Source organism: Orbicella faveolata, unplaced genomic scaffold (assembly GCF_042242905.1).
Source record: "Orbicella faveolata isolate gen_17 unplaced genomic scaffold, um_ofav_v1 contig_35, whole genome shotgun sequence".
Classification (NCBI taxonomy): Eukaryota; Metazoa; Cnidaria; class Anthozoa; order Scleractinia; family Merulinidae; genus Orbicella; species Orbicella faveolata.
The window spans coordinates 23,069,916-23,093,756 of NW_028301564.1; the positions used below are offsets into that span (position 1 = coordinate 23,069,916).

A 23,841-nucleotide genomic window follows, 5' to 3' on the forward strand; every position below is an offset into this window, starting at 1 on the left:
TGTACGTGCAACCCGTAAATTGAAATTTGACGACGGATAGTCAAATGTTTGCATTTTTAACGTACTTTGAAAAGCTCTCGCGTCGTTCACAATCATTTGCCCAAAGAAATTTTTACAGGAATCTGTAGACCATCCTTCTGCGATTCAACCAACAGAAGCTTAATCCATTTGAAGGTTTCGCACATGGTGAAAATTAATTATATTCACGAAGTACTTTTACGTGAATAAAATACATGTCTTCGAAATTTAATTATTTTTCATCCAAAGAAACAACGCAACATTCCGTAAAATCAACCCAGTACACATTTAAACATTGCACAAAAATATTTGAGTGTTTTAAAGACGGAAGAATAATGTGGTTTTGCATGCGAGGCTCTCAAACTTGTTTAATAAAATGGTGCGTCAAATGGCGATTTTAACGGAATTTGGGAATTTGCATATTTCTTTGAAATAAAAGGATATTTTGCCAAAAAAACTATCCAGTAGTTTTTGTCATGCCCTAGCCTATCTGCCATGAAAATATGAGCGAAATCGAATTTTTGACCCTTGCCGAGTTATTTTCCATTTTTATGGACAGGGACTCTTAAAAACTATAGAGTTATTGTTTGAGTTCGATGTACGCTTTAACACGAAAGTGCGGTGGAAGTACAATTTGTCATGTTTACTGACTGTACAAAACACGCATCGGCGAGCGCTCTCATTCATCAACAACAGAGAATTTACTGGATATTTACACGGATAAAACTGAGCAGTATCTACGGACGTAAAGTTGCTGGGCCTTGATGAAACATCAGGCGTTGCTTACAATTCAGGCGAAACTCAAACTGACCAAACTAGCAATTATTTTGTTTTACTTTTCAGTCGCGATAGACTGGCAAATTCCTCGCAAGCGTGTGGCAAGAGGAGCCAGGAAACTATGAAGTCCTGAAGCTCTGCTATATCTAAATATATCCAGCTAGTTTTCTGCTGTGTAATGGAAAAGCTGTTAATCTTGAACATATGTGAAATTTAAAGTGGGGGAGGTACAGCTCATGTAAAAGAAGCATCCCTCCGAACACAACTTGGTCAGCGATATATATAAGCTTAAAGCGGAACATACCTAAATTCGACACTGTCTTTCTTCACTCAAACTGGAGCAGCTTACGAAGAAAATACCTGAGAAAAATTCCAACAGACGTAAACGCGTTGAGTTGTGGGTCAAAAACATGAAAATTTTCGGGAATTTCGGACGCCATTTCCCCCCGCGCGACATCCGCAAAAATCCTCGCAGCATGTACGCGCGTGTGCCGCAGGCGATGGTGCAATTTGTTCTAAAAATAGAATTATTGTCCCATATCATGGGGACAACCCCAGTACTAGAAATGGCGCGCGCTTACGGTCTCCGTCCCCGATTATGGCTCCTGTATAGACATATTTTACAAATACTGTATTTAATATCGACAAATGTGTCAAAGTTGTGCAATTGATTATTTCATCTGAATCACGTGGTAACGTCTCAGACACAAATGACATGATGAATATTTGCCACGTTGTCACATCTCTTTTTCTATTCTGTTACCGTTGCGTTTTGAGCTATTTCTTAACAATGCTATTGAGCTTTAACTTCACTTTTCACCTCCTTTCTAGCTCAGTATATAAATGATATATGACCTATGGATTGAAAACGCAAAGCAGTCGCATCGAAATTAACACTGTTTGCAGAAGGTCTGTTGTCCAAGGTCAGTGCCTGACGGGCACTTTCGTTTCTATTCAAAGTCCGTCAATTTTTTTTGTGCTCTACAGATTCTTTATCGTAGCCTTCGTTTCCCTGTTTCTCCAAAACACAGTGGGTTTCCTTGGAGACAAAGCAATCGATAAAGATACAAAATTGTCAGGAAGCCTTAGTTCTGCTGTTAAAACAAAAGATAAAGGAACAAAAAGACAGCTCAAGTAGTAAAACAACCACTACTCAAATGGCTGCAAGAATTGAATTTCTCGTTAAACATCATTTTTTCTTATCACTAGTTATTTCTCGACTACATTTCATTTACACAAATTGACGTACATCTGCAACAAAAGACAGCGAGTAACTTAACTGAATATGCCCCAGCTAAAACTGGGGAATATCCGAGTGATATTCCCCAATTTTCAAAACTGCAAGTGTTGCGACAAATTATTGGAACGACAATAAACACAATTAGCAGGTCCATTTGGCGCGAAAATATGCTCGGATATTTCTCCTTGGACATTATCTGTTTCTCGAAGCTCACAGTTTTCCTTGAACTACACTCCGGGAAAACTGCTCGCTTCTCGGAACAGATAATGTCCGCAGACAAATATCCGAGCATATTTTCGCGTCAAATGAAGGCTATCGTTTATATATCAGGGATTGATAACCTTTACCCGGCTTTTCTAAGAAGATCTCCATACTGATGGATTTGTATGTTATTTTTAAGTCATTTATATCAACATTACAATCCAACACATGGATATGGATATAATTTCTCGATGTTTTAATGCTACTGCGGGTTTTAGTTATCGAAGAAAACTTCTGAATTCGCCCGTAAACTTTAGCAACCGTTTTAAAGGCATTATACGAAGTAAAGATTTTTAAGTGCTTTTGTAACTTATTCTAAATCTGAAAAACTCCCTAAAGGAAAATTTTCCATAATTTATCTTTCCGTCATCAGCATACGTGTTAGAAGCTTATCGAGTATCATTACCAAAGACATTTCCATTTGACAAATGTCTGATCTACAATAATTATCGTATTATTGGCTACTTTTGGCCATACAGTCGAACCTCCAATTGCGACCACCTCTCGAAAGCGACCACCTCTCCTCAGCGGCCACTTTTCCAAAATACCAAAAGTTTCCAAGTCAAATCTCTATATTTGAAACCTCTTGTAAGCAAACACCTCTCCTCAGCGACCACTTTTACAAAATACCAAAAGTTTCCAAGTCAGATCACTATATTTGGAACTTCTTGTGAGCGACCACCTCTCGTAAGCGACTGCGACCACTTTTAGAGCTAAAAGTTTGAAATTTAACCTCCCGTAAGCGACCACTTGACAGATAACAGAACGTAAATTGGGTAACAAGGTGTTGCAACCGTATCGCATTCCTGGCTAGTACAAGAGACGGAAATTTCTCAATGGGAATTACAGGATTTTTTTTCTCGAAATTGACTTTCCATGAATAACACATTTAAAACATGGGGTAAGTCTCTGCAGTTACCATATGCTTGTGAGGCAAACTTTTGACCCAATATGGTCTAAGTTCTCGTAAGCGACCACCTCCCGTATACGCTTACGGGAGGTTCGACTGTATTTTTTTCGCAAAAGTCACGATTCTAACTATCTTTTTGCTTGATCAAATGCTGATGACAAAACGTTAATTACAAGATAAAACGGCTATCAATGTTATCGAGTAGTGTTAAGCTTGATAAGAGAACAAAATGCCCTTGACCAACGAAATGAGCCAGTGCTAAATTCAATTGTCAGCCAGTGTCAGGCCATAAATTAAATCCCATCAGGCTTCTGCATTCCTTACTTACAATTACTGTACAGCCCGCCATAGTTATTGACTATTTCGACACATTTCTTGAAAGATGTAAAATGGGGAACTAATTTAAATGCTACTTGCAGCAAAAGGCCTGACATAGATTGACAAAGGTGCGATTCTGTTCTCTGTCGATCAGTCACACCGCACTCATTTTCGACAAACGTTTGCCATAGATAGAAGTCGCCCCCGTAGGCATGCGACGGCTTTCTTCCTCCGCTGATGTCCTACAGTTGTTGAGAAGTGATGGTATTTGTTGAAAGCCGTTCCGGTACTTCTTGTTGAAGATAAAACAAATACAAGGATTCACCGCGCTCCATAAATGTAGCATAAAGAGGCATATGAATGGAATCACATTGTGATATGCACAAATGGCTGGTACTTTCCAGTTCCACAGGAAAATTAGAGTGAATGTAAACACAAGCACTGGAATTGTACAAACACCGAAGGCAATAATTATGGCCACTGACAATCGGACAATTTTCTTGAGTTGTTGATCACGCTTTCTTTGGCCAGAAGACAACCGCTCTTTGGATTTTTTGTTCTTCGTTTTTAAGGTGCATGCAATGAAGCCATACATCATGGCTAACAAACAAACTGGAATAATGATAAAAGCGATGAAATTTGCCACGAAATACCTCTTCTCAGTGTGGGTTTCTAACGGGCCCCAGTCTGATTTACAATATGTCTTATTCTCGATGTGGAACAGTCTGAAAGTGTAGAAATAAGGTGTGTGGACAGCAATGGCTACAAGCCACGCACACCCAATGCTGATTAACCGAGCTTTTGGCGAGATAAGTTTGGCCTTCAATGGGAAAACAACAGCCACGAACCTGTCCATTGATACCAACAAAAGGCTTTCGATGGAAACAACAAGAGAAACATCAGGGAGAAAGTACGAAAGTTTGCACAAAATGTTTCCCAGTATCCATGGGCTGTCAACGTTCCAAGAACCAGAACCTGAAATGATCTGAGCAATTCTGATTGGCATGATGGTCAATGGGTTGAACAGGTCAGACACGGCCATGTTGAAAACAAAGTAGTTGATGGATTTTCGCAGCTGCTTGTTCTTGTGAATGACAAGGATAAGTAAGATATTTCCAACTAACGAAACAATGAGAATGATGAAGTAAGCCAGGGCTTTTATGACCGTTTCAACTGTGGAATCGCCCACAAGACACTCTTCGCGAGTATTGTTTTGAGCGTTTTTCTCGGCCGCTGAAATATTGTTGATCAACGACTCCAAAACAGACTCTTCGCTCGACATACTTCTATTTTATGCTACCGGATCAAAATCGGTAAATACTGTTCTCTTTAGTCGTTAAATATACTAAACCACCTTTCGTGTGAACATTGAATGTCTTTCAGAAGCAGACAGCTTCATAGTGGAAGAGAAGAAGACAGCTTCGTACTAATATCAGTCAAGAAGCCAAATAAACTGTCAACTTTAGTTTGTCTTGTGTTAGACTCGTGATCATCCATGGTTGTCCAACGATCAAGTTCAGCCAACACAGTTTTCTGTCAACAGTCAGTACAGTTTCTGTCGACAAACTACTGTCGCACTTTGTAAACAGACAAGTACGCTAAAGAAAGAAATAAGCTTTCGTTTTGCTACTCATTTTTCTTTACACAGAGAGTATTGAAAAGTATATTCCAGCTTCTTTCCAATGTCCCACAAGCGCTGGCTGTTCAACATAACGCAGATCATTTATCCAATAATAATAAAAAAATAAACATACTGAAATCACTCTGACATCGTAGAAATTAAACGTCCCTCCAGCATAAATTATAATAAAGCATTCAAGGCAAGATCGGTATCATTGGAATAATTTTAAGAAGTTGCGTAATGAAGTGAACAATGAGATCAAGAATGTAAAAAAGTCCTATTATTATGAAACTTTTGAAGCTTACAATGGAAATTCGCGCAAGACATAGGAAACTATCAATGAGGTGACACGCCGCAAATCGGATAAAGCTGTAATTAACGAGCTTGAGCTCAATGGAACGAGAATAACGAATTCGACCGAAATCGCAGAGGGTTTTAATAAATTTTTCGCAGAAATCGGTCCCGAACTGTCCAGGGATATAGAGAAAGTCGGCACCTCTTTCGATGAATATATTTACCAAACCAGCAATTGTTTTAGTTTTCAGCGTGTGACTCAATTCTAAAAGAATCTCCGGATTTAATCTCCTGGTCACTCGCTCTGATATTCAATCGATCGATCGATACTGGTATTTTTCCTGATGAATGGAAAAATGCAAGAATCACGCCTCTTTTTAAGAAAGCGGGAAGTAGGAGTGATCCTTCTAATTATCGACCGATCTCGATTATCCCGGTTGTGGCCAAGGTTTTCGAGCGAATTATTTATGATCAGTTGTATCATTACCTAAATGAAAATAATCTTCTCAGTAGATACCAATCCGGTTTTCGCTCGCTTCATTCTACAGTTACTGCATTGATTGAAGCGACTGACAATTGGTCTTTAAACATCGATCGTGGCTTTATTAATGCCGCTGTATTTTTAGATCTTAAGAAGGCTTTCGATACTGTGGATCACTTTATTCTTCTCTCAAAATTACAAGCTTATGGTATTCAGGGTTCCACAAACCAATGGTTCTGCTCTTATTTAAAAAACCGAACCCAAACGTGTCTTGTAAACGGGAATAAATCGTCCAAAATGTTCCTTCGCTGTGGTGTTCCACAGGGAACGATTCTTGGGCCCCTTTTATTTCTATTGTATATAAATGATTTGCCCAATTGCCTCCAGCATTCCCAACCAAGGATGTACGCCGATGACACTAGTATTACTTTTGCTGGTAGTGACGTTGATGAAATAAACAGTTGTATTAATCTTGATTTGGAGAGAATTCGTGTGTGGCTTGCAGCCAACAAACTAACTTTAAATATGACAAAGACAGAATTCCTTCTGATTGGTTCCAAGCAAAGGCTTTCAAATTTTACAGTGAATCCTACTGCTAATATCAACCAGTTTCCGATAAAACGAGTCTCGACTGTTAAATCCTTAGGTGTACACATTGATGAAAATCTTACTTGGGAGTGTCATATCAATGAGCTTTCCAAAAAGATTGCTTCTGGCATTAGCGCCATTAAACGTATTAGGTATTCGGTCCCATATAAGACTTTACTTTCCGTTTACAATTCATTAGTCCAACCTCATCTCGATTACTGCAGTTCGGTGTGGGGATCCTGTTCTAAAACTCTTTCTCAAAAGATACAAAAATTACAAAATCGGGCAGCACGCGTCATAACTTTTTCAAATTACGATCGTAATACTGATGAATTGTTGAGGATGGTCAACTGGGTTAAACTGGACCGTCAACGCCTTGTTAATAAATCAATAATGAAGTACAAGATTGTAAATAATATGGTTCCGGAATATCTTTGTTCACGCTTTGTCTTCCGTTCCGATACTTTGACTTATAAGCTAAGAGATAGTGATGGTACGCTTGCTATCCCACAGCCCCACACTAATTACTGTAAAAGAAGTCTTTCTTACAGCGGAGTTGTACTATGGAATAGTCTGCCCTTGAATATTAGACAATCGCTCTCCCTTAATCAATTTAAATCTAAGTTGAAGAACTATGATTTTGACAGTGGTCTTATATAAATTTTATTTTGTTTTTATACACGGCTTCCTTGTAAAGCAGGTTTTTATCATTTCTCTTATTCTAGTAGTTATTTACAATATTAAATTAGTTAGGTAGTTAGATTTATTTAAATTAAATATTGTATAGTCCTGAAGGAAATACCGTGTCTAAATAAAGATTTTACCTTTACCTTTACCTTATCACTTCAAATCCAAACTTAGTTGACATCTTTTTAAGATAGATTTTTCTTCGGAAAGTTACATCCCCAAGGCAAAATATGTTAGTATTCTTATTTGCAGACAAGACAAAGAATGCATTTTAAAAAAATCAAACTTCTCGCCAAGGATAGTGTGTTCTGGAAGCTTATTACTCGGGCCCGAGATTAAAAGTGCAAGCAGTTTTGTCTTGGTCGCCAAATTTGGGGGGGGGGGGGGGGGGGGGGGGTCATGGTTCCAGGCGTTGCTAGCGTGGTGTGGAAACTGGGGATTAGAACTGAAACAGCTTGCTATTGCTGCGCTCGCTCTTCGTGAACAACATAAATTACAGAGAGCTGTGTTTTATGAAGAAGGCGTTTGAAAGAATCATGTCCTGTACGCTCATTTTACATACAAAAATGTCGAGCGTTTTCGGAACGGGTCTGTCCACGAATTCTATTTCTTGAAAGCCTGCCAAATTAGCAAAGTTCGTGCTAATTCTCACCAGGTAACAAATGAGCCATATGTGAGTTCAAACTACGAAAACACTGACAAAACTATAACTACTGACTTAACAACAAACTATGATGCTGAGACGAGCAACTCACATGTTGAAAAAAATCAAGAATCTTCGTGAACAAACGTCTTCATCTTGTTTGTCATGATGTGTATCAGGATCAACGATCCAAGATCACGTAAGATTATGGGACATCAAAGAAACCGACAAATCCTTGTCCAGAGTGGAGGAGCCCATGAACCCTTGTCCAAGGTGGATTCATCCGATGCCTTTGATACCTGAGTATTCTTGGATCGTTGATCCTGATCCGGATCATAATGCACATTTAGATTTCTACTAACCTTCTTTCCGTTATACCGCAGTATAGTGTAGCACTTGGTAGCCGGGGCTTTTCTCAGGGGTACAACTTGAACAATCCCTGGGACATAACACTGCACGCCGTCACTGATCTTGTCATCTTCCTCCTCGCGTGGAACGAGGGTCTTGGCAAGCACATAATCACCCACCTGATGAAGTAAGTCACGTAACAGCTCAAATATATCTACAGTCAACTTTAAGTTTTCACGCAACGCTGGGGGAGATTCATGTATTCCGTGACGGACCTAACTATTAATTTTATAGAGATGAAAGTTCGGATTGTAATCCGTTGACACTTTTAGTATTGAAAGTCAATTGCAACCCTTTTTATCTCAACAACGATTTCTTTGGAATGCGTATTCTGCGGTTTTATTTCAAAAACACCTTGTATTTTTAACCTTTGGCATAGCTGCTGCCAACAGACTGTAGGTAAGGCTAGGTATAGTCTGCATACGAGTCAAGTGATCCATCAGGCCGGCGCTTATCCCCGGTTTCTATGTAACAAGAAGAGCGACTAAGAGTATATCTGCTCCCTTGGCATGCTAGTCCATAACAGGGTTACCCCCAGCATTAAATTTGCCAGTACCCATTTATACATCTGAGTGGAGAGAGGCACTGTGCGAGTAAACTGTCTTGTGCGAGAACACAATGCAATTTTCCCCGGCCAGGGTTCATACTAGGACCGCTTGATCTGGGGTAGAACGCAATAACCATGAGGCTACCGCGCCTCCTATAACTGTCGAGACACAGTTTATATTCTCTCTAATTTGTCAGCAAAAATACTGAAGTGAAAACCACGCTGTTGTAAGGCGACGAAGTTCCCTATAATTTTCTTTCTTTTTTTTTAAAACAATAGCTGTGTATTTAAACACGTGTTCGTTACTGTACCTTGAGCGAGGGACAAGGCCTGGCTCCCTGCACGGTAATGACGTATCTGGCGGAAACCACCTGTCGGTCAAAGTCCCTGAAGTCAACCTCGACATAACGCGGATTCAGGCAGCGCGATACCACGCCTGCGTAGTAAAAGCCATCCACTTCGTTTCGCGCCAGGACCTTGTGGTTTAGAAGGCGATTCTTATTCGAGACGGACTGGGTAGGAGCAGGAGCAGGCTTGGCAGTCTGTTTGAAAGAGCAATCGCACAATCAATCAATTAATCCAAAAATCACTCCGTTAGTCAGTCAGTGAGCGAGCATATCATTCCGTTAATCAGTCAGGCGGTCACACAGTCGGTCGGGTCGCTCAGTTGGTTAGCCAGATAGTCAGTCAGTCAGTCGGTCGATCAATCGGTCGGTCAGTCAGTCAGTCAGTCAGTCAGTCAGTCAGTTGGTCATCTAGACACAGTCAGTCGGTCAGTCAGTCAGTTGGTTAGTCCGTCGGTCAGTCGGTCAGTCAGTCAGTGGGTCGGTCGGTCAGTCAGTCGGTTGTCTAGGAAGGCGGTTGGTCAGTTGGTCAGTTAGTCAGTAAAAGGCAAATGCTCGCCCTGAGATCAACCTTCTTACCTTTGTCATAATTTGCTCGATTCTCTTGTTTTCTGCTTCTTCGCGGGCCTTTCTTTGCTGCTCTGCAATTTCACGTGAGGCCTAAAAAGCGTTAGAAGAATTACTTTCACAAACGATGTCCTCAACTTCCTAGACTACTCAGCTGATAATAATTACTTTCCTGACGAGTTACAGACTTTTCTTTTCAAATCAGTCCTCATAAACTTAGATATTATCAGTTCATGAATATCTTTTTTCTCACTGCGCATCACCTTTGCAAGATCTTAGCTATTGAAAGGAGATAGTCATAGGGTTAACCATACCTCTTCTGATTTCTGTCGCAAATCTCTTGATTGCAGGAGGAATGTTTGAGCTTGCTCGATCTCTCTCTCTAACAAGTTGATATCACCCGGGTCAACCGGCCAGCCTTGTTTTTCTAAGTCATCCATCATTGACGGTTTATTGTCAGGAAACGATGGAACTCTGTCTTCTCGATACCTGAAAATTGAACAAAAATTAAAACAAATGTACATTAGTCCGAGTTAAAACACCATGCTACCATTGTGCTATAGAAATGACATAGAAATGAATATTTATTATCACTCAAACTAATAACATAACTTCGCGTTGATTGCCACTGTAACGCGACGTTTTAATTAAATTCGACATGTTTTTGAAGTTGACTCGAGTCAACAATAAGGAGACATTTTAAGGCCAAAGTTATGAAAGATTGTAATCTTTTTACAGTGGCACACATGCTACTGTTATCGCTAGTTGAATTTATATTTTTATTGATTTGGCTTTTGATAAATTTCCTACACTTCTCCGCCATACAAAGAGCAAGAAACGCAAGAGTAATTTCGCGACTTTAATATCTCCGCGCGTTGTGGAAAAGGCCGTTGCAAGCACATCAAAAATGAATCAGATACTTAATCTAAATCTAATACTAAATGGAAATTCAGCAAAAAAAAAAAGGATGAGAAATGTAATCGCTTACTTCATTCTTTCTTCATCGCTAAGGTGAACGAACACCAGCTCACTGAGACGCCTGAAACAAAACAGTTCATAAGCTGAATATGAATCACAATTTAGCGGTGTTAAAAAGCAAAGGACGGTCCCTCCATTGGTATCCACATGTACAAGAGTCTCAACTTTCTTAGACCCAGGTTCAAAATTTTTAATTCTCCTTGCTAACTGTCACATATTTCTCTTAATTTCAGTTCAGAGAATTTGAATTATCAAGATGGAGTGATGATTCTTACCTGGTATAGTCTTCAATAGCTGTTTCTAGTCGTGCCTCGTACGCCTTCAGATTTACTGCTTGAGGGTTGACCAGCTGTACTTCGTCGCGGTTACTTCCTGAGGTATGAGCTAAAGGAAGAACCTGGAACAATAACAAAATCAACATCAGCTGCTAACTGAAAGAAAAAGTGATTTCAAATTCGCCGAAACAAAGCAAAGTGGTATTTTAACGATCCAGTTTGAGTGGCACAACAAGGGATACACTGGGAACACCAAAAGAAGCTGCAGTTTATTTGTTAAACCTTACAAAACAGAGTTTTTACCTGGTCAAACACTTTGGAGAGAACATGCTTGTCCAGTATCGGTACATATTTGGTACTGTGTGGAATGACAGTGGGTGCTAAGGCGTCCAGGATAGTCAGCTTTCTAGCTACAAGACCGTGTTTCTTTAACCATCTGAACAAATAACAGTAAACTGAAATCGTATTAAGCTTTAAATTTACTCTCACATCTAAGCAGCAGCAGCAGCAGCAAAAAAAAAAAACCTTCAAGCTTTGTTGGGATAAATATACTTTACTTACTTCTTAACTGTCAAGTCCTCGTCGCTACAAGAAAACACAAATATTTATTTTAGTGACGATTTCAAAGGCAAGATAAAGTGTGTATCGGCCCAAGTGGTCTATACAGCCAGAGGTTATCCGGGTTTCCGTGGCATAAAGCGACTAGGAGTATTTCTACTTCTCCCCGGATGAGATGCGGATCACAGGGTTGCCCCTTAGCATTAAATTCGCCGGTACCAATTTATACATCTGAGTGGAGAGAGGCGCTGTCAGATTAAAGTGTTTTCCCACAAGAACACAACGCAGTGATCCAAGCTAGGGCTCAAACCCGGACAGCTCTATCAGGAGTTGAGCGCGCTTACCAGAATCCTACTTTAGTGACGATTTATGAAGTCAAAATAAACAAAAATTCTCTCTTCGTCTTCTGAATTCTTCCCGCTAGAAAGGCGTCTAAACCCGAACAATTCCATTTTGATGACATAGCAAGAGATGTGTCTCGCGTCCCTGATTGGTTGTTACTTGGGTGAGAAAATTCAAAATCAAATTCTTCCGGAAGAAATCAAAACGCGATAAAAGACGTCTTTTCACTCAACTGCAACATAACCTAGTATGCACATAATAGTCTACACTAGAGAAGGATTTGGAAAGGTAGCTATCCTTTCCAAATACATGTAGCTTGAAATTCTGGAGGACAAATCAAAAGAACGGACATGAAAGGGAGCCAAAGAGCAGTTAGTCAGCCCTGAGCCCGCAGTTTTTCACAGGGATGCAACACAACGTACTTCATATAATTACTCACTCTTGGTCGCCATTTGATTTTGACCCATTCTTCTTCTTAGGTTTCCCTAAAACATAATACGGTGTAGCCATTAGACTGTAAGCGTGGAGTCAAGATTATTTTCCGCTTAAAGTAGGAAGACTATTATTTCAAACAATTACTTCTAAGCTCAAAGAGAATCGAATCTACCAATGTACAATTCATTACGTTTTGGCTGGCGTTGCTTGAAATCTTCAGGCTTCTTGGCGACGTATTCTCTCGTCTCTTGAAGCATCCAAGAATCAGTTGTTTTCCTGCTCAGACTCAGTCTCATTTGACTCGTCCTCGTCTCTCCCACTTTGAAACCTCTGGAGATCTGGGACGGAGACGGAGACTGCGGGATATCCCGGCAGGCAGTGTTGACGATGTAGTCCTTGTGACTGCTGTACGTTAACCTTGCACTGGCTGGGCGTGGTCTGGCACTAGCTGGGCGAGGCCTTGCAGAGGCCGGCCGAATCCTGCCATTACCTGAGCGTTCTGAGCTGGGTGGAGATGGGGTCATGGAGTGTTTCGCCGAGAACGGCCTGTGAGAAGACGCGCTCGCCGATCTTGGGTGGCTCCTGTTGGAAGCAACAGATGAAAACGCTGTTATAACAAATGAGATCCCCAAACCGCGGAGATGTAAAGTATGACCATCGCTTTTGAGGACGTTCGCGCTACTAGTCTGTCTCCATGCAATTCACACGCTAAGTCAGCGCGCGCCTTACGTTGTTCTAGTTTTTGATTTTCCCTAGAACGCAGCGCGTCCCATCACCGTTAAACGAAAAAGGCCAAGCTCTAGGGAAGAGATTATAGTCGGGGTTGCTCTATCGTTACTTACTTGGAGCATCGTCCAGTGTTGGATCCAAACCAATCAAGTTGTGCACATTCATTTCTTATCAGCGTCACTTTGCGCAAATCTGCCAAACCTTTCTCGATCTCCTCTCTCAAAAGTCGTAGGTCTTCACTCTGAAATTCAAACATAGTACACAATGTATAAAATAAACGGCTTGTCACATTCAAATTTTGCGCAACCAAGTAAAGACGTGGCATGACGTTAGAAAAGAGTCAACTTTGCTTTTCATGGCACTGTTAGACAATGCCGTTGCATTACTAGTAACAGCCTACACACATAACTTATCGATAACAGGGTACAAAGCCAGTGTAACGATAACTGCTGCTTCTGTGGGATGAATCAGCTACTTTCTGTGGATGGAATGCTGGTTTATCGCAGCTTACCTCTAATAGGAATAATCCCTTCCATAAACTTCTAACAATACCTAATCACAGCATACTTACCTCAAACGGCCTGGGACCATCAATGTCATATCCATCTTCAGAAAAATAATGAAACCTGTTGGTATTAAGACAAGAGAAACATTTCCATTTACGACAAGTAAAGTGCATCGCCTCCGGGTATCGCCAAACTAACGCTCAGGTCTTATTCCCCAGTTACAGCTTTGATAAACGCCTTAGAAATAGCCAAATATGCCCTGTATGAAAACCTCGGTGGTAGTGGTTATGACTGCGTGACTGGCAATTTAAATATATTTTGACTACAGTATCTTCAAAGAGTGTTGCACTGTACGAGTTGTCAGTCACTATCATTATGTGAACCATGGCAGGCCAGAAGAATTTTCATTTGTTTCTCGTAAGTAACAGGCAGAACATACAGTTCAGTTGTCACATAGTAAAACAGCGACAGAAACTGATTCATATTCACTAGTGACAGATCCTGATTTACATGCAATGCAAAGCCTGGAGTAAAACATTGGGAGCTCCAATCTTAATTGCATTATTGTACCTAACTCAGACTGAAAAAATATTACACAACCTTTTGGGCCTCATTGTTTTGTTAAACAGGCACCACCAAGTTCCGCCCTCCCCCTTGATCTACCTAAAGCACGGAGCGCGATAGATGGTCATGAACAGTGAGGGCGAGCACGGAGCGCAAGAAAAAAAAATATTCATTAACTTTACAATATCTGGTGATTTACCTGCCTCCAGTTTCAGCTGCCAACTGGCAGAGAAACTGATTAGCTTCAGTATCTGCGCAGTTGAAGGAGATCGCGTGAATGGGGACTGGGTTCAACAGTTGCACTTGAGCCAGAATGGAAGACGGCGGCTGAAAAAGAAAGTAAAAACAACAGGTCATCTATTTGAAAACCTTAACTGAACCAAATTTGATCCTGTAGATTGCAACCAGATCTTCTTTCTCCTGAAGATCATCGAGAAAGACGCGAGGCTATTTTTCCGGCTTCATGCTAAGGTTCACATTACTTGAGAATGGTAACAGTTGGTATTAAACATGTTTTAGCTTTGTCTTTCGGTTGGTTTATAAGTCCATCGTGACTATACCGATTGGAATTGCTATAAAATTCGTTAAAAGCAACAAGGACTGAGCAGAATAGAACGATCTGCATGTACTGTACCTGGTCAGGGCGTCCATCGGTTAGAAGGTAGATTGCGTGACATTGAGGATCAGCCAGAGCCAGTTTAAGAGCTGCCAGAGTGTTTGTGGAGCCACCGGTACTAAGGCCTTTCACCCACTGCCACGCATTATCCAGATTCTTAAAAAAAGCACAAATTAAGATAAGAAAATTTTCCACCTATCACCTCTAGGGGAAACTCGAAAACGTTTTTACGGGAAAGCTCCCCCAACCCCGAGGTCCAAACCCTTACTCTTTTATATGCATATATATAAAGCTAACCCTTTTATATACCCTCTAGGAAATACCGGTAGTGCTCTTTTTACATACTTACAGAACGCTTTTACCGACCCTAAAATAGTCCTGCAGAAATCTTTACGCTTTGGAGATAACTATGGTAAATAAAATGACAATCAACGTTTGATTTCAAACAAGCTGTTTCTCTCTTACATGTGTGTTGCAGTCCACCAGTCGATCTCTCCAGGCTTGAACTCTGGTATCAAATTTGGCAAGATTAAACTTCACCTTGTGACGCAATTGCTCCTAAAGATGGTGAAAGACGGATCTGTTACCAATGAGATGTGGGAGAATAGAAGATCGACAGAAAGAAAACCTTGTGCAAGGGAACTGTGCAGCAAAGCACAGACATGTACTAGGTTACCCACACACAGTGTATATCTGATTATTCACTCAGTGCAATGAGTAAGAAGTGTAAGAAAACGTAGAAACAGTGGAACTCTGTTAATTCAGTCACTAACAGGCCACAAAAATCTGGCTGTATAAACAGGGTCCGTATTAAAATAAGAAAATGACTGACTGAGCTTTTGTTCGGGCCAGAATAAAATGGCCATAATAACGAGGTGGCAATATTAGGGGGGTGGCAATAAGAAGGGTTCCACTGTATCTAATTAAGAAACCCCGCCCATTTCCTTAACTCTGCCAGTTAAAATGCTTAAATTAACAGAAGCTTGGTGCCTTGGAAGAATGCAATACAGAATTTATGAGTGACGTGCTGTTAAATTATTGTGCAATACTTCTATTATTCCTTAGGAATCTCAATTTTGTTAAAGTTGTTTTAACAAACCTGCATCAGTCTGTACAGTTTGTCTTTCACAAGAAACAATCTTGACGCCATGGATGCTGAAGTGTCGATCAGCACAGCCACCTAGGTAAGAAAAAAAAAAGTTACTCAGTGCATGTATGATACTTCACTAAGATACACATAACAACAAAGGATATCTACATTTTATCTTAATGATACACCTGTACAAACCTGATCTTCAATAATTGTACCAAACAGTTCTCTACTGCCTTGCTGTAGCCATTCCATTCTGAAGAACAAAGAAAAGAAAACATCAGATAAATGTAGGTTTAGTTACTGGCTAGCTACACGAGATACAAAATTTATACATCCCTTACCTTTTTCTATATGAGTCCAAAGCTGACAAAACTCTCTGTTCATAATTTCTGTGTATTGGTCCGCTGACATGAACATGCATAATGGAACCGTCCTTCCACCGCACATGTGCAAACTTGTCACAGTAACGTGCATTGACCAACTTAGGACGTACAATCTGTAAAAAAAGAATTATAGAAATTTGTTCAATTTATGTCAACCACAATACTTACAGTGTCTTAATGGCTGGCCTGCAAAGTAAGCTCAATTCTGAATGGCTGTTTGCTTATGACAATGTAGAGGAGGTCCCAAGACAACATGGAGGAGGACAGCAGAGAAGGAGAGAGAATGAGCTGCATGGAGGACCTGGAGTGATGTGTGCATTATAGCAGCCAACAGAGCTGGCTGGTGACAGAGTGTACAGGGCTTATGTACTACTTAGTGTGAAAAGAATACGTGAAGGTGATGGTATTAATATTTTGAAAACAAAGTTGGTGCAAACCCTTTCATATTTGAAGTTCCACCATGGCTGAGTAACGGCTCAGTAGTTCAAAGGGTGTACAAAGCTGAGTAAACATGTATCTAGTTGACACTGGACATCAATTTACATGTATCAGAGAGATTGAATGCATTATCCATCCTTTGAATGACTAGAGCCAAGTATTGGTACAAAACAGTGTCAGAAATAGGACAGTTTCAGCACAAGTGTTCTGACGATCAGAAACTGAATAAAAAGATTCCATAGAATCAGAAAAATTTTGAGACCTAAGCTGCATTCATACATTTACGTGATCAAAGGTTAAGCAAAAGAACTTGTCTACTCACAGCATCAGTGTTGTCTGAAGCAGCTGGAGCCATCTGAATGTCTACAACTCCGTCACAATGTTTAAAGGCCAATGTCTGTAGCAAGTCATAGAAAACCAGTTTTTTGGCCTTAAGACCATGACGCTGCAAAAATAAAAGTTAACATTACATTGAAGAAGAAAAATATCAGTATTTTTGGCAACATAAGGCAGAAAACAATAACATAAATACCAACCGATATCCTTTCGTGGTTTGAAAATTGAGGTGCATGTGAAAATTATCTACATTCAGAAAATCTAATGTGTGTTAAAGTCCATCCGTCCATCCATCCATCCGTCAGTCAGTCAGTCAGTCAGTCAGTCAAACAGTATGAATTTATCTGCACAGTACCTTTAGCCAATCTCTTGAACTCATGTACATTTCACTCTTTCCCTTTGTATGACCTGAACGGGTGACCCCTTCTTGACCATTTTGTGGAAGAGAATTCGGAGAAGTAGATACTGAAACAACATTGAATCGCATCCAGAATAAGAAACTCAATAGCAGTTGGCACAATATTTGCATACCTACATATATCGGGAAATCACTCACTCTGAGTTTAAATTTTAAACCTACATTTATTATGCATTCTCCTTCCCCAGACCAAGACGAGAGAAAGTGATGAGAAACGAAACAGACAGGTATATTTTCCCTGTCTCTGTAGAAATGTTAACAGTTAGGGTTGGACATATTGTGCAGACATCAAGCAACAGTTTTCCTTGTCTGACCATCCAGTTTTAGAAAAAAAGTTCCATTGCAGCCCTGATGAGATTCTCTCCTACAGGTTGTATGTGTGCAGGAAGAGGCTTGTCCCTGTTTCACATCCTCACAACATATCCCATAGTGTGTGCCGATTGTAAATATGGCATAAACGCGTCTTCAAACATTACGGAAAAATGTGTAAAAAATGTACCTGGTGTCTCTTTAGGATCCTTTATTTCACACAACAGTGCCTGAATCTCAGCCAGGGTGTTTCTTGCTTCATCCAGCTCCTCCCACAAGGTGATCACATCCTCCCTGACACCCACACCAAGCTTTAACGAGGGCATGCCATCACCCCTGCCACGCCCTTGAGGTGAACTGGTGCCATCGACTTCTATGGACTGGGTAAAGCTATTGAAGCTGTCTTCGTACTCATTAGGAATTGAATAAGCATGGAACCTGAAATTGCAAACAATTACACCAGCTTGTTGAACAGTCATTAAAAAGTAATTTGCATACCCTGCTAAGTGAAGTTCAACCTTTTTATTTTTCAGCTTGATTTTGCACCCTATTCTAGACTAGACACCAAAAACCCTGGAATACGTTACTTAAATGTTTTGAATAAAAGACTCAAAATAGCAATATACCTGTGCCGAAGCCGGATTAGGATTCAGCTGATTCAGTAACTTACCTTCCGTTTGTTATTCTGGAAATGTCCTTCAAGAAGGTGATGGTTGCAGGGCTATTGCAGTTCAGTGAAACAACATGAATTGGTACACGGCTTCCATGTACCTGCAAAATGAAAATAGTGGTACTCAAAGAATGTGTTGAAAATAGTTCAGCTTCACATTCTAAGCCTTCCGCTGCAGCTGACCTTTTTCGGACAAAAACCGAACAATAAATAAACATGACGCTAAGTATTTCGATTAGTAAAATTGTTCCTTTGGCTAGTTACCTTTCTCTTCAGCATTTCCTGGGATCCACTTGAAGCATTTCCCTCAGTAAACAGATAAACTGCTTCGATCTACCAACAAAAAGACCCAGTCAAATGTGTTTACACAGCAAGCAGACTAAAGATATGAATCACAGTACTGTATATGCTAAACAAAAAATGTGATAGAGTAGGTGAAGTTTTTTTCAGGGTTTAACCTTTATTCATTAACAAGCACAAGCAACAATTATACAGATCTAATGGAGTTACTATACCAAGAACTCTGCTATACCCCACCTCCTTCCATTGTTGAAAACTACTGTAAGTAAACATGGCCTATCAGAGCACTACTGTAAATTTACCAGAGTATGGAAGACTAAAGAAGCAAGAAAGGGTCCTCCTGCTAAGATTACTTACATGTTGATCAGCCAATGCCTTGAGTATTCCTTCCACCGTACATGTTTCAGAGCGAGGAACTGTTGTCTTCAGATCCCAGATCCAGTTGAGTGCTCCTTCCATGCTGTCAAGTGTGACATTTACAGCATGCTCTTGCCAACAATCTGAATCCATTGCACACCTGATAGAATATAGAAATTAAAGCATGATTTCGTATAATGTGGCCTGGAGAAAAAAATACAAGATAGCTAACTTCGAAAAATAATGATGGTTTGTGTGGTGACTATTGAAGCAATGGCTCATGGGATAATATTCTAGGCAAAAAAAAATCAATTATTGCGGCAAGAGACTTAGAGAATTGCTGAGTGTGATCATGGTACTTTGAGGAAGGTGTTAAGTCCAGAGGAGAAAAAGAACCTTTTACAGAATGTGAATGTGTGGTTGCTAATCAAAGAAGGTGCTCCGGGTCAGGGGGAAGGAAGGGGGTCATGCTTTTGAAGATGTAGTTCATTTTTCATGACCCAATCCATCATTTTATCGAAGGAGAGCCATAAATTGCTTTCTACACATTTAATGTTTCTGATGAACTCACAGAAAATGCTCATGCAGAAAATGGAAAAATTTGCATGTTTCCAGTGAGTTGAAAGAAAGTGAAAACTTGAAACAACTCTAAACACTTACAGAGCCCTGTGGAAATTTAAGTCAGCTCACTTACATAGTTACATGAAAACAAGTAGCTCATGTTGTGGTTATTAAACTTCTAACATGGTTGTTAGAACTTGACAGGAATATGGAAAAGTGTTTTCTTTTTAATGCATTAAATAAGTCATTACCAAAAAGAAAACAGTTTTCTAACAATCATTACCTCCAGTGGGCTTCGAACAATGTCTTAAATTCAGTTGTTAAGTTAACATTTTTTATTACGTTTTTTTCAAATATTTTGCTATTTAGCACACAAACCTGATAAGGTTAAACTTTGCAATAAACATGACTTGCTCTTTCAGTACTTGTATGAGCCCATGAAGATAAGTGCTAAACTCAGATTCACTTGTTGTATTCACATCCAGCACAATGCAGATACAACGCTCTTCTATGACTCCAAAAACTCGCCGACTGTAAGGAAAAGAAATGCTTTTGTTAGTAAGCTATCCTGTTTGTGGTAATCTAAGGCAAGTTGTCAGAGTATAAAAAGTAATATCAACTCTTTTGTTACCTTTCAGTTGTTAACCATTCCAGTCGTCGTTTATAAAGCAATATGGCTTGCTTGAGTTGACTTTCAATCATGCAGAGTTTCTCCTTGCTAGCAACAAGCTGTTAAAAAAAATTGGAATGACCAACTCTTGAATGATGAATGTTTGAAGTTACAGATAGTCATGATCAAAGTACAGTGTAACCACTCAACAGCGGACTTCTTGTAATTGGTGCAAGAGTTAAACAATTGGCTTAAGAGAGGTACTTTATTCTTTAATGTTGGTTAATAAACTGTTTTAGTGACTGGAGCCAGCCTCTCCTTAAGAGGGGCATGTTTAAAACACAAAATGGCAAAATGACGTAATGGCACTACTGACAGCTAGCCTTAAAATTGCACTCCCGTTAGCCGGAATTGTGCTCTGGTTAGCCTATATAGCCCTCAGGTTAGCATAAATATCACTGGTTCAACACTGGTTACCTCACAATAATTGTAAGGGTTGACTCCTACAGTCTTGCCCATTAGGTGCCATTTTGACATTTCCCCATTTCATGTTTTAAACATGCCCCCTTAAGAGATCTGTTTTCTTACATGTATAAGACATGTCTGAGAGAAGAGATTCAACTGTTTTGACATGAAGAGGTCCTAGAGACAACTGGGACCTTAGATAGAGAAAAATATTGAGTGCTTCAGAAATCCTCAAAAATTGATCAAACTTAGCATAATTCTTAATTTGTCCTTACATTGTAGACAGTACCATCTCTGAATGGGACCTGAGTAAATAGCCCCTTGCAATATCTTGCACGCACAGGTTTCTTAAGAGGTCTTACATAATCTGCAAAAAGAACAGTAACAATAATGTTGAGCATAAACGTCTGTGTTAAACCATAGTTAATCAAGGGAAATGCTTATGAAACATGGCAAAGTCCTTTGTTGTATGTTTTTCTTTGCTATTTGGGGGGTTGATCCAGCACAAAGCCTGGCAAAATACAAAGGTGGTTATGTGTGTGCATACAACTAACCAATAGAAGCATTGTAATTAGGTAATTCATGCATAGTCAATAAGCATAAAACAAAAGATGTGCAGGGTCAAGGACCTTCCTAAATAAATCTTAGCCAGTCTGTTCAAAGCTTCTTTAATGTTAACCAGGCTTCTTAACCATTCCCTCAATTAACTATGTTCAAACTAAATGAAATTCTACAATCAATACTGAAATATCATATTAATGAGAAGTTTCACTCCTTACCATCCGAATGCCGAAATCCTATGGAGGGTAATATCTGACCCATGTCAAGCTTGTGCCTTTTAAGGCCATGGATCTAAAGTAAAAGGGTAAGTAAATGATGTTGACTTGTGCTGTTCCAGAAAATATCCATACTCTCCCCACAGAAGGGATTGGAATTTCTTGGGGGTGGGAGTGGCTTCATTAGAATTTCCAGGGGAGAGGGGAGGTCTAACTTTTCAAAAATCCCTTCCATGGAGGAGGTTTGGATATTTGATATTTTCTGGGACTACACGTACACATTTTAACAAAATAACAGTGAAAAAGGTTCTTATTCTATAAACACAAATGTTTGGTGGTCTTTTTGTTATCAGCTGACATAGTAGACACAACGTGCATACAAGGAGCTGTAGATATGTTAGGGATCCATATTTGCAATCATCCAGTTGTCCAGGCTGACTAAAAATCCCAAGGGCGACCAAAATGATACGAAAACTCATCCAGCGGACGAGTTTAGTTTGACTCTACCAGAAAAAAACATTTCTTAAAATTTTTCACAAGTCCCTTTCATTCTGACCACTTGTCTTCATTTGGAACTTTTAGAAACCAGAGAAAGAATTGCAGTTTTCTGTCATTTTCTGTCTTGGATGATGTGGTATTCTCCATGAATGAAATCATTGCAGGCTCAATTTTCATTTTGTCAACCGCTGATGCTCTGTACTGCATCTGCACCGGCAAAAACATGTGGCGTGATAACATCAGCTGTTTCGATCAGAATATTATTTAGCCATGATATCTACATGTACCTTGAGCCACTGAGATGTTGATAGAAGCATGCGCACATCAGGCTCCCAGTTACTTGTGTTTGGAGAATTTAGACGTTCACTTTTTGATGGGACTGCAGAGTCAAGGCTTCCATTACTTTGTTTCTTGGACACAGGAACAACTGTTCCTGCATTCCTTGCTGAGCCTTCAATGGGTCCTAAAAGTTCAGTATACGTGTATGTTAAAAAAGCACATGGAATATATAGACATTCAACATTATTGTATCCTAGCCATGTTAACAGCACTTGTAGGGAGAAGATAACAAATTTTCGGGCTTGCCAATTAATTTGATGTACTAGCCCAAAAATCATTCTCACTAGCCCCAAGAAAGTACACATCTCTTACAGCTGAATTTCCACAAAAATTTTCCCATGAAAATTCACTTGCCCATCAGGCAAGTGAGGGATAGAAATTGAATTGTCTCACTCAGCCTGACTGGAAAATTCACTGATAGCAATGGTCTCTAGAAGTCACCATAAGTCAATCTCCCCATTACTCAGTGAATAGAGCACCCAACCAATAACTGAAAGGTCATGGGGTATGATCCACCTAGGACTCAGATTGTTTTCTTTGTCTATGCTCACCAAATACCGAACATTTAATCTTTTGCATTTAGGATACCTTCAACATTACTGATGCTAGCAGTGTGCATCAGCATGCATCACACATGAACCTAGTATGTGACCTAGCTTGCCATGTATCTCTCAGAGAAGGGTCACACACTTGAGATATACTGTAATTGGTGCATAGCTGATTCTCGTTGGGATGTTTCATTCCATCCAGTAATCTTGATTCAAGTTTGTAAAATGAAACAAACCACGTTTAGGCCCTTTTGCTTATATCTAGTATAGATTATTTAAACTTCCCTCAGATTTTTGGCTTCAGTATTCTTGCATAAAACAAAAACAAACAAACGACCCAAATTCCAGACTTGTAATGACACAATTAAAACTTATTCAAAATTAATTAAAACTCGGTAGCGAGTTGCAGAATGGCATGCCTGCAATGACTAAATTTCTGCAAAGAGAATTAAGTAGATCATAAGCTGATACTAACAAACTTGATGCACTGCAATTTGCATAAGTCTCCATGTACGTTCAGTAGCTTCGACAATTTAAAATTCAATCAATGTGGGTTTGGAGAGCATGATCAAATGCAATTTCCAACCTAGGTGATTTAACTTGTTTTGCAGACAGGCCATTGTCATAATGTCAAGTACTCTTCTGATCAGACAGTACAACTTAATGGCTAGACTCTTGCAAAGTACACTGCAACGCTTGTAAACACAGCAATGAACAGAATCGAGTCATCTGGTAACACGCAAAATTTGTCCTCACCTGCCCCAGATCCACTGCCATGAGTGTGGCGAAAATTTTCGTACATCATAGTCACGGCCTCAGTCTCTGTTCATTTAAGTGTCATCATTCATTAAATCTACCGTATTTAAAACATTCTATAAAAAGATCTTGTGCCGGGTAGAAATCTGTATTCCCTCGTTGCTACACAAGCACCTTGTTTCCATCGTCTTCCACTTGTCTGCGGATGAACCAATCATGGAACCGAAGTTAAGTCACATGATCAAGCGTCAGCGGCTTTACTTGTGAAAAACAGATT

The 23,841-nt window shown here is 39.8% G+C and overlaps 2 protein-coding genes across 2 annotated transcripts in view; both read right to left on the bottom strand.

The window, feature by feature from the left end:
• LOC110065356 (von Willebrand factor A domain-containing protein 3B-like) overlaps nucleotides 1-23,770 on the bottom strand; it is a 36,023-nt gene extending 12,253 nt beyond the window's left edge. Inside the window, exons 1-30 of the mRNA XM_089273130.1 lie at nucleotides 23,565-23,770; nucleotides 22,209-22,384; nucleotides 21,427-21,499; nucleotides 20,923-21,014; nucleotides 20,204-20,301; nucleotides 19,951-20,103; nucleotides 19,012-19,171; nucleotides 18,619-18,687; nucleotides 18,355-18,455; nucleotides 17,875-18,122; nucleotides 17,313-17,422; nucleotides 16,944-17,066; nucleotides 16,142-16,296; nucleotides 15,996-16,053; nucleotides 15,807-15,887; nucleotides 15,173-15,265; nucleotides 14,726-14,863; nucleotides 14,291-14,418; nucleotides 13,593-13,647; nucleotides 13,135-13,262; nucleotides 12,483-12,874; nucleotides 12,297-12,342; nucleotides 11,519-11,542; nucleotides 11,261-11,393; nucleotides 10,958-11,079; nucleotides 10,693-10,743; nucleotides 10,019-10,193; nucleotides 9,717-9,797; nucleotides 9,105-9,335; nucleotides 8,201-8,365 (exon numbers count right to left, since the gene is read on the bottom strand). Of these exons, the coding sequence (XP_089129256.1) occupies nucleotides 8,201-8,365; nucleotides 9,105-9,335; nucleotides 9,717-9,797; nucleotides 10,019-10,193; nucleotides 10,693-10,743; nucleotides 10,958-11,079; nucleotides 11,261-11,393; nucleotides 11,519-11,542; nucleotides 12,297-12,342; nucleotides 12,483-12,874; nucleotides 13,135-13,262; nucleotides 13,593-13,647; nucleotides 14,291-14,418; nucleotides 14,726-14,863; nucleotides 15,173-15,265; nucleotides 15,807-15,887; nucleotides 15,996-16,053; nucleotides 16,142-16,296; nucleotides 16,944-17,066; nucleotides 17,313-17,422; nucleotides 17,875-18,122; nucleotides 18,355-18,455; nucleotides 18,619-18,687; nucleotides 19,012-19,171; nucleotides 19,951-20,103; nucleotides 20,204-20,301; nucleotides 20,923-21,014; nucleotides 21,427-21,499; nucleotides 22,209-22,384; nucleotides 23,565-23,613 (3,708 nt within the window). The 5' untranslated portion in view covers nucleotides 23,614-23,770. The remainder of the gene's footprint in view (nucleotides 1-8,200; nucleotides 8,366-9,104; nucleotides 9,336-9,716; nucleotides 9,798-10,018; nucleotides 10,194-10,692; nucleotides 10,744-10,957; nucleotides 11,080-11,260; nucleotides 11,394-11,518; nucleotides 11,543-12,296; nucleotides 12,343-12,482; nucleotides 12,875-13,134; nucleotides 13,263-13,592; nucleotides 13,648-14,290; nucleotides 14,419-14,725; nucleotides 14,864-15,172; nucleotides 15,266-15,806; nucleotides 15,888-15,995; nucleotides 16,054-16,141; nucleotides 16,297-16,943; nucleotides 17,067-17,312; nucleotides 17,423-17,874; nucleotides 18,123-18,354; nucleotides 18,456-18,618; nucleotides 18,688-19,011; nucleotides 19,172-19,950; nucleotides 20,104-20,203; nucleotides 20,302-20,922; nucleotides 21,015-21,426; nucleotides 21,500-22,208; nucleotides 22,385-23,564) is intronic.
• Nucleotides 960-7,552, bottom strand: LOC110065353 (neuropeptide SIFamide receptor-like). The gene has a single exon (XM_020772487.2). It carries the CDS (start codon nucleotides 4,804-4,806, stop codon nucleotides 3,679-3,681), a length of 1,128 nt encoding a protein of 375 aa, XP_020628146.2. The 5' UTR covers nucleotides 4,807-7,552; the 3' UTR covers nucleotides 960-3,678.
• Nucleotides 23,771-23,841: the final 71 nt, after the last annotated feature.

Bases quoted from the DNA above. Each gene is read 5' to 3' on its own strand.
- LOC110065353 (XM_020772487.2), bottom strand. From the start codon at position 4,806: ATGTCGAGCGAAGAGTCTGTTTTGGAGTCGTTGATCAACAATATTTCA.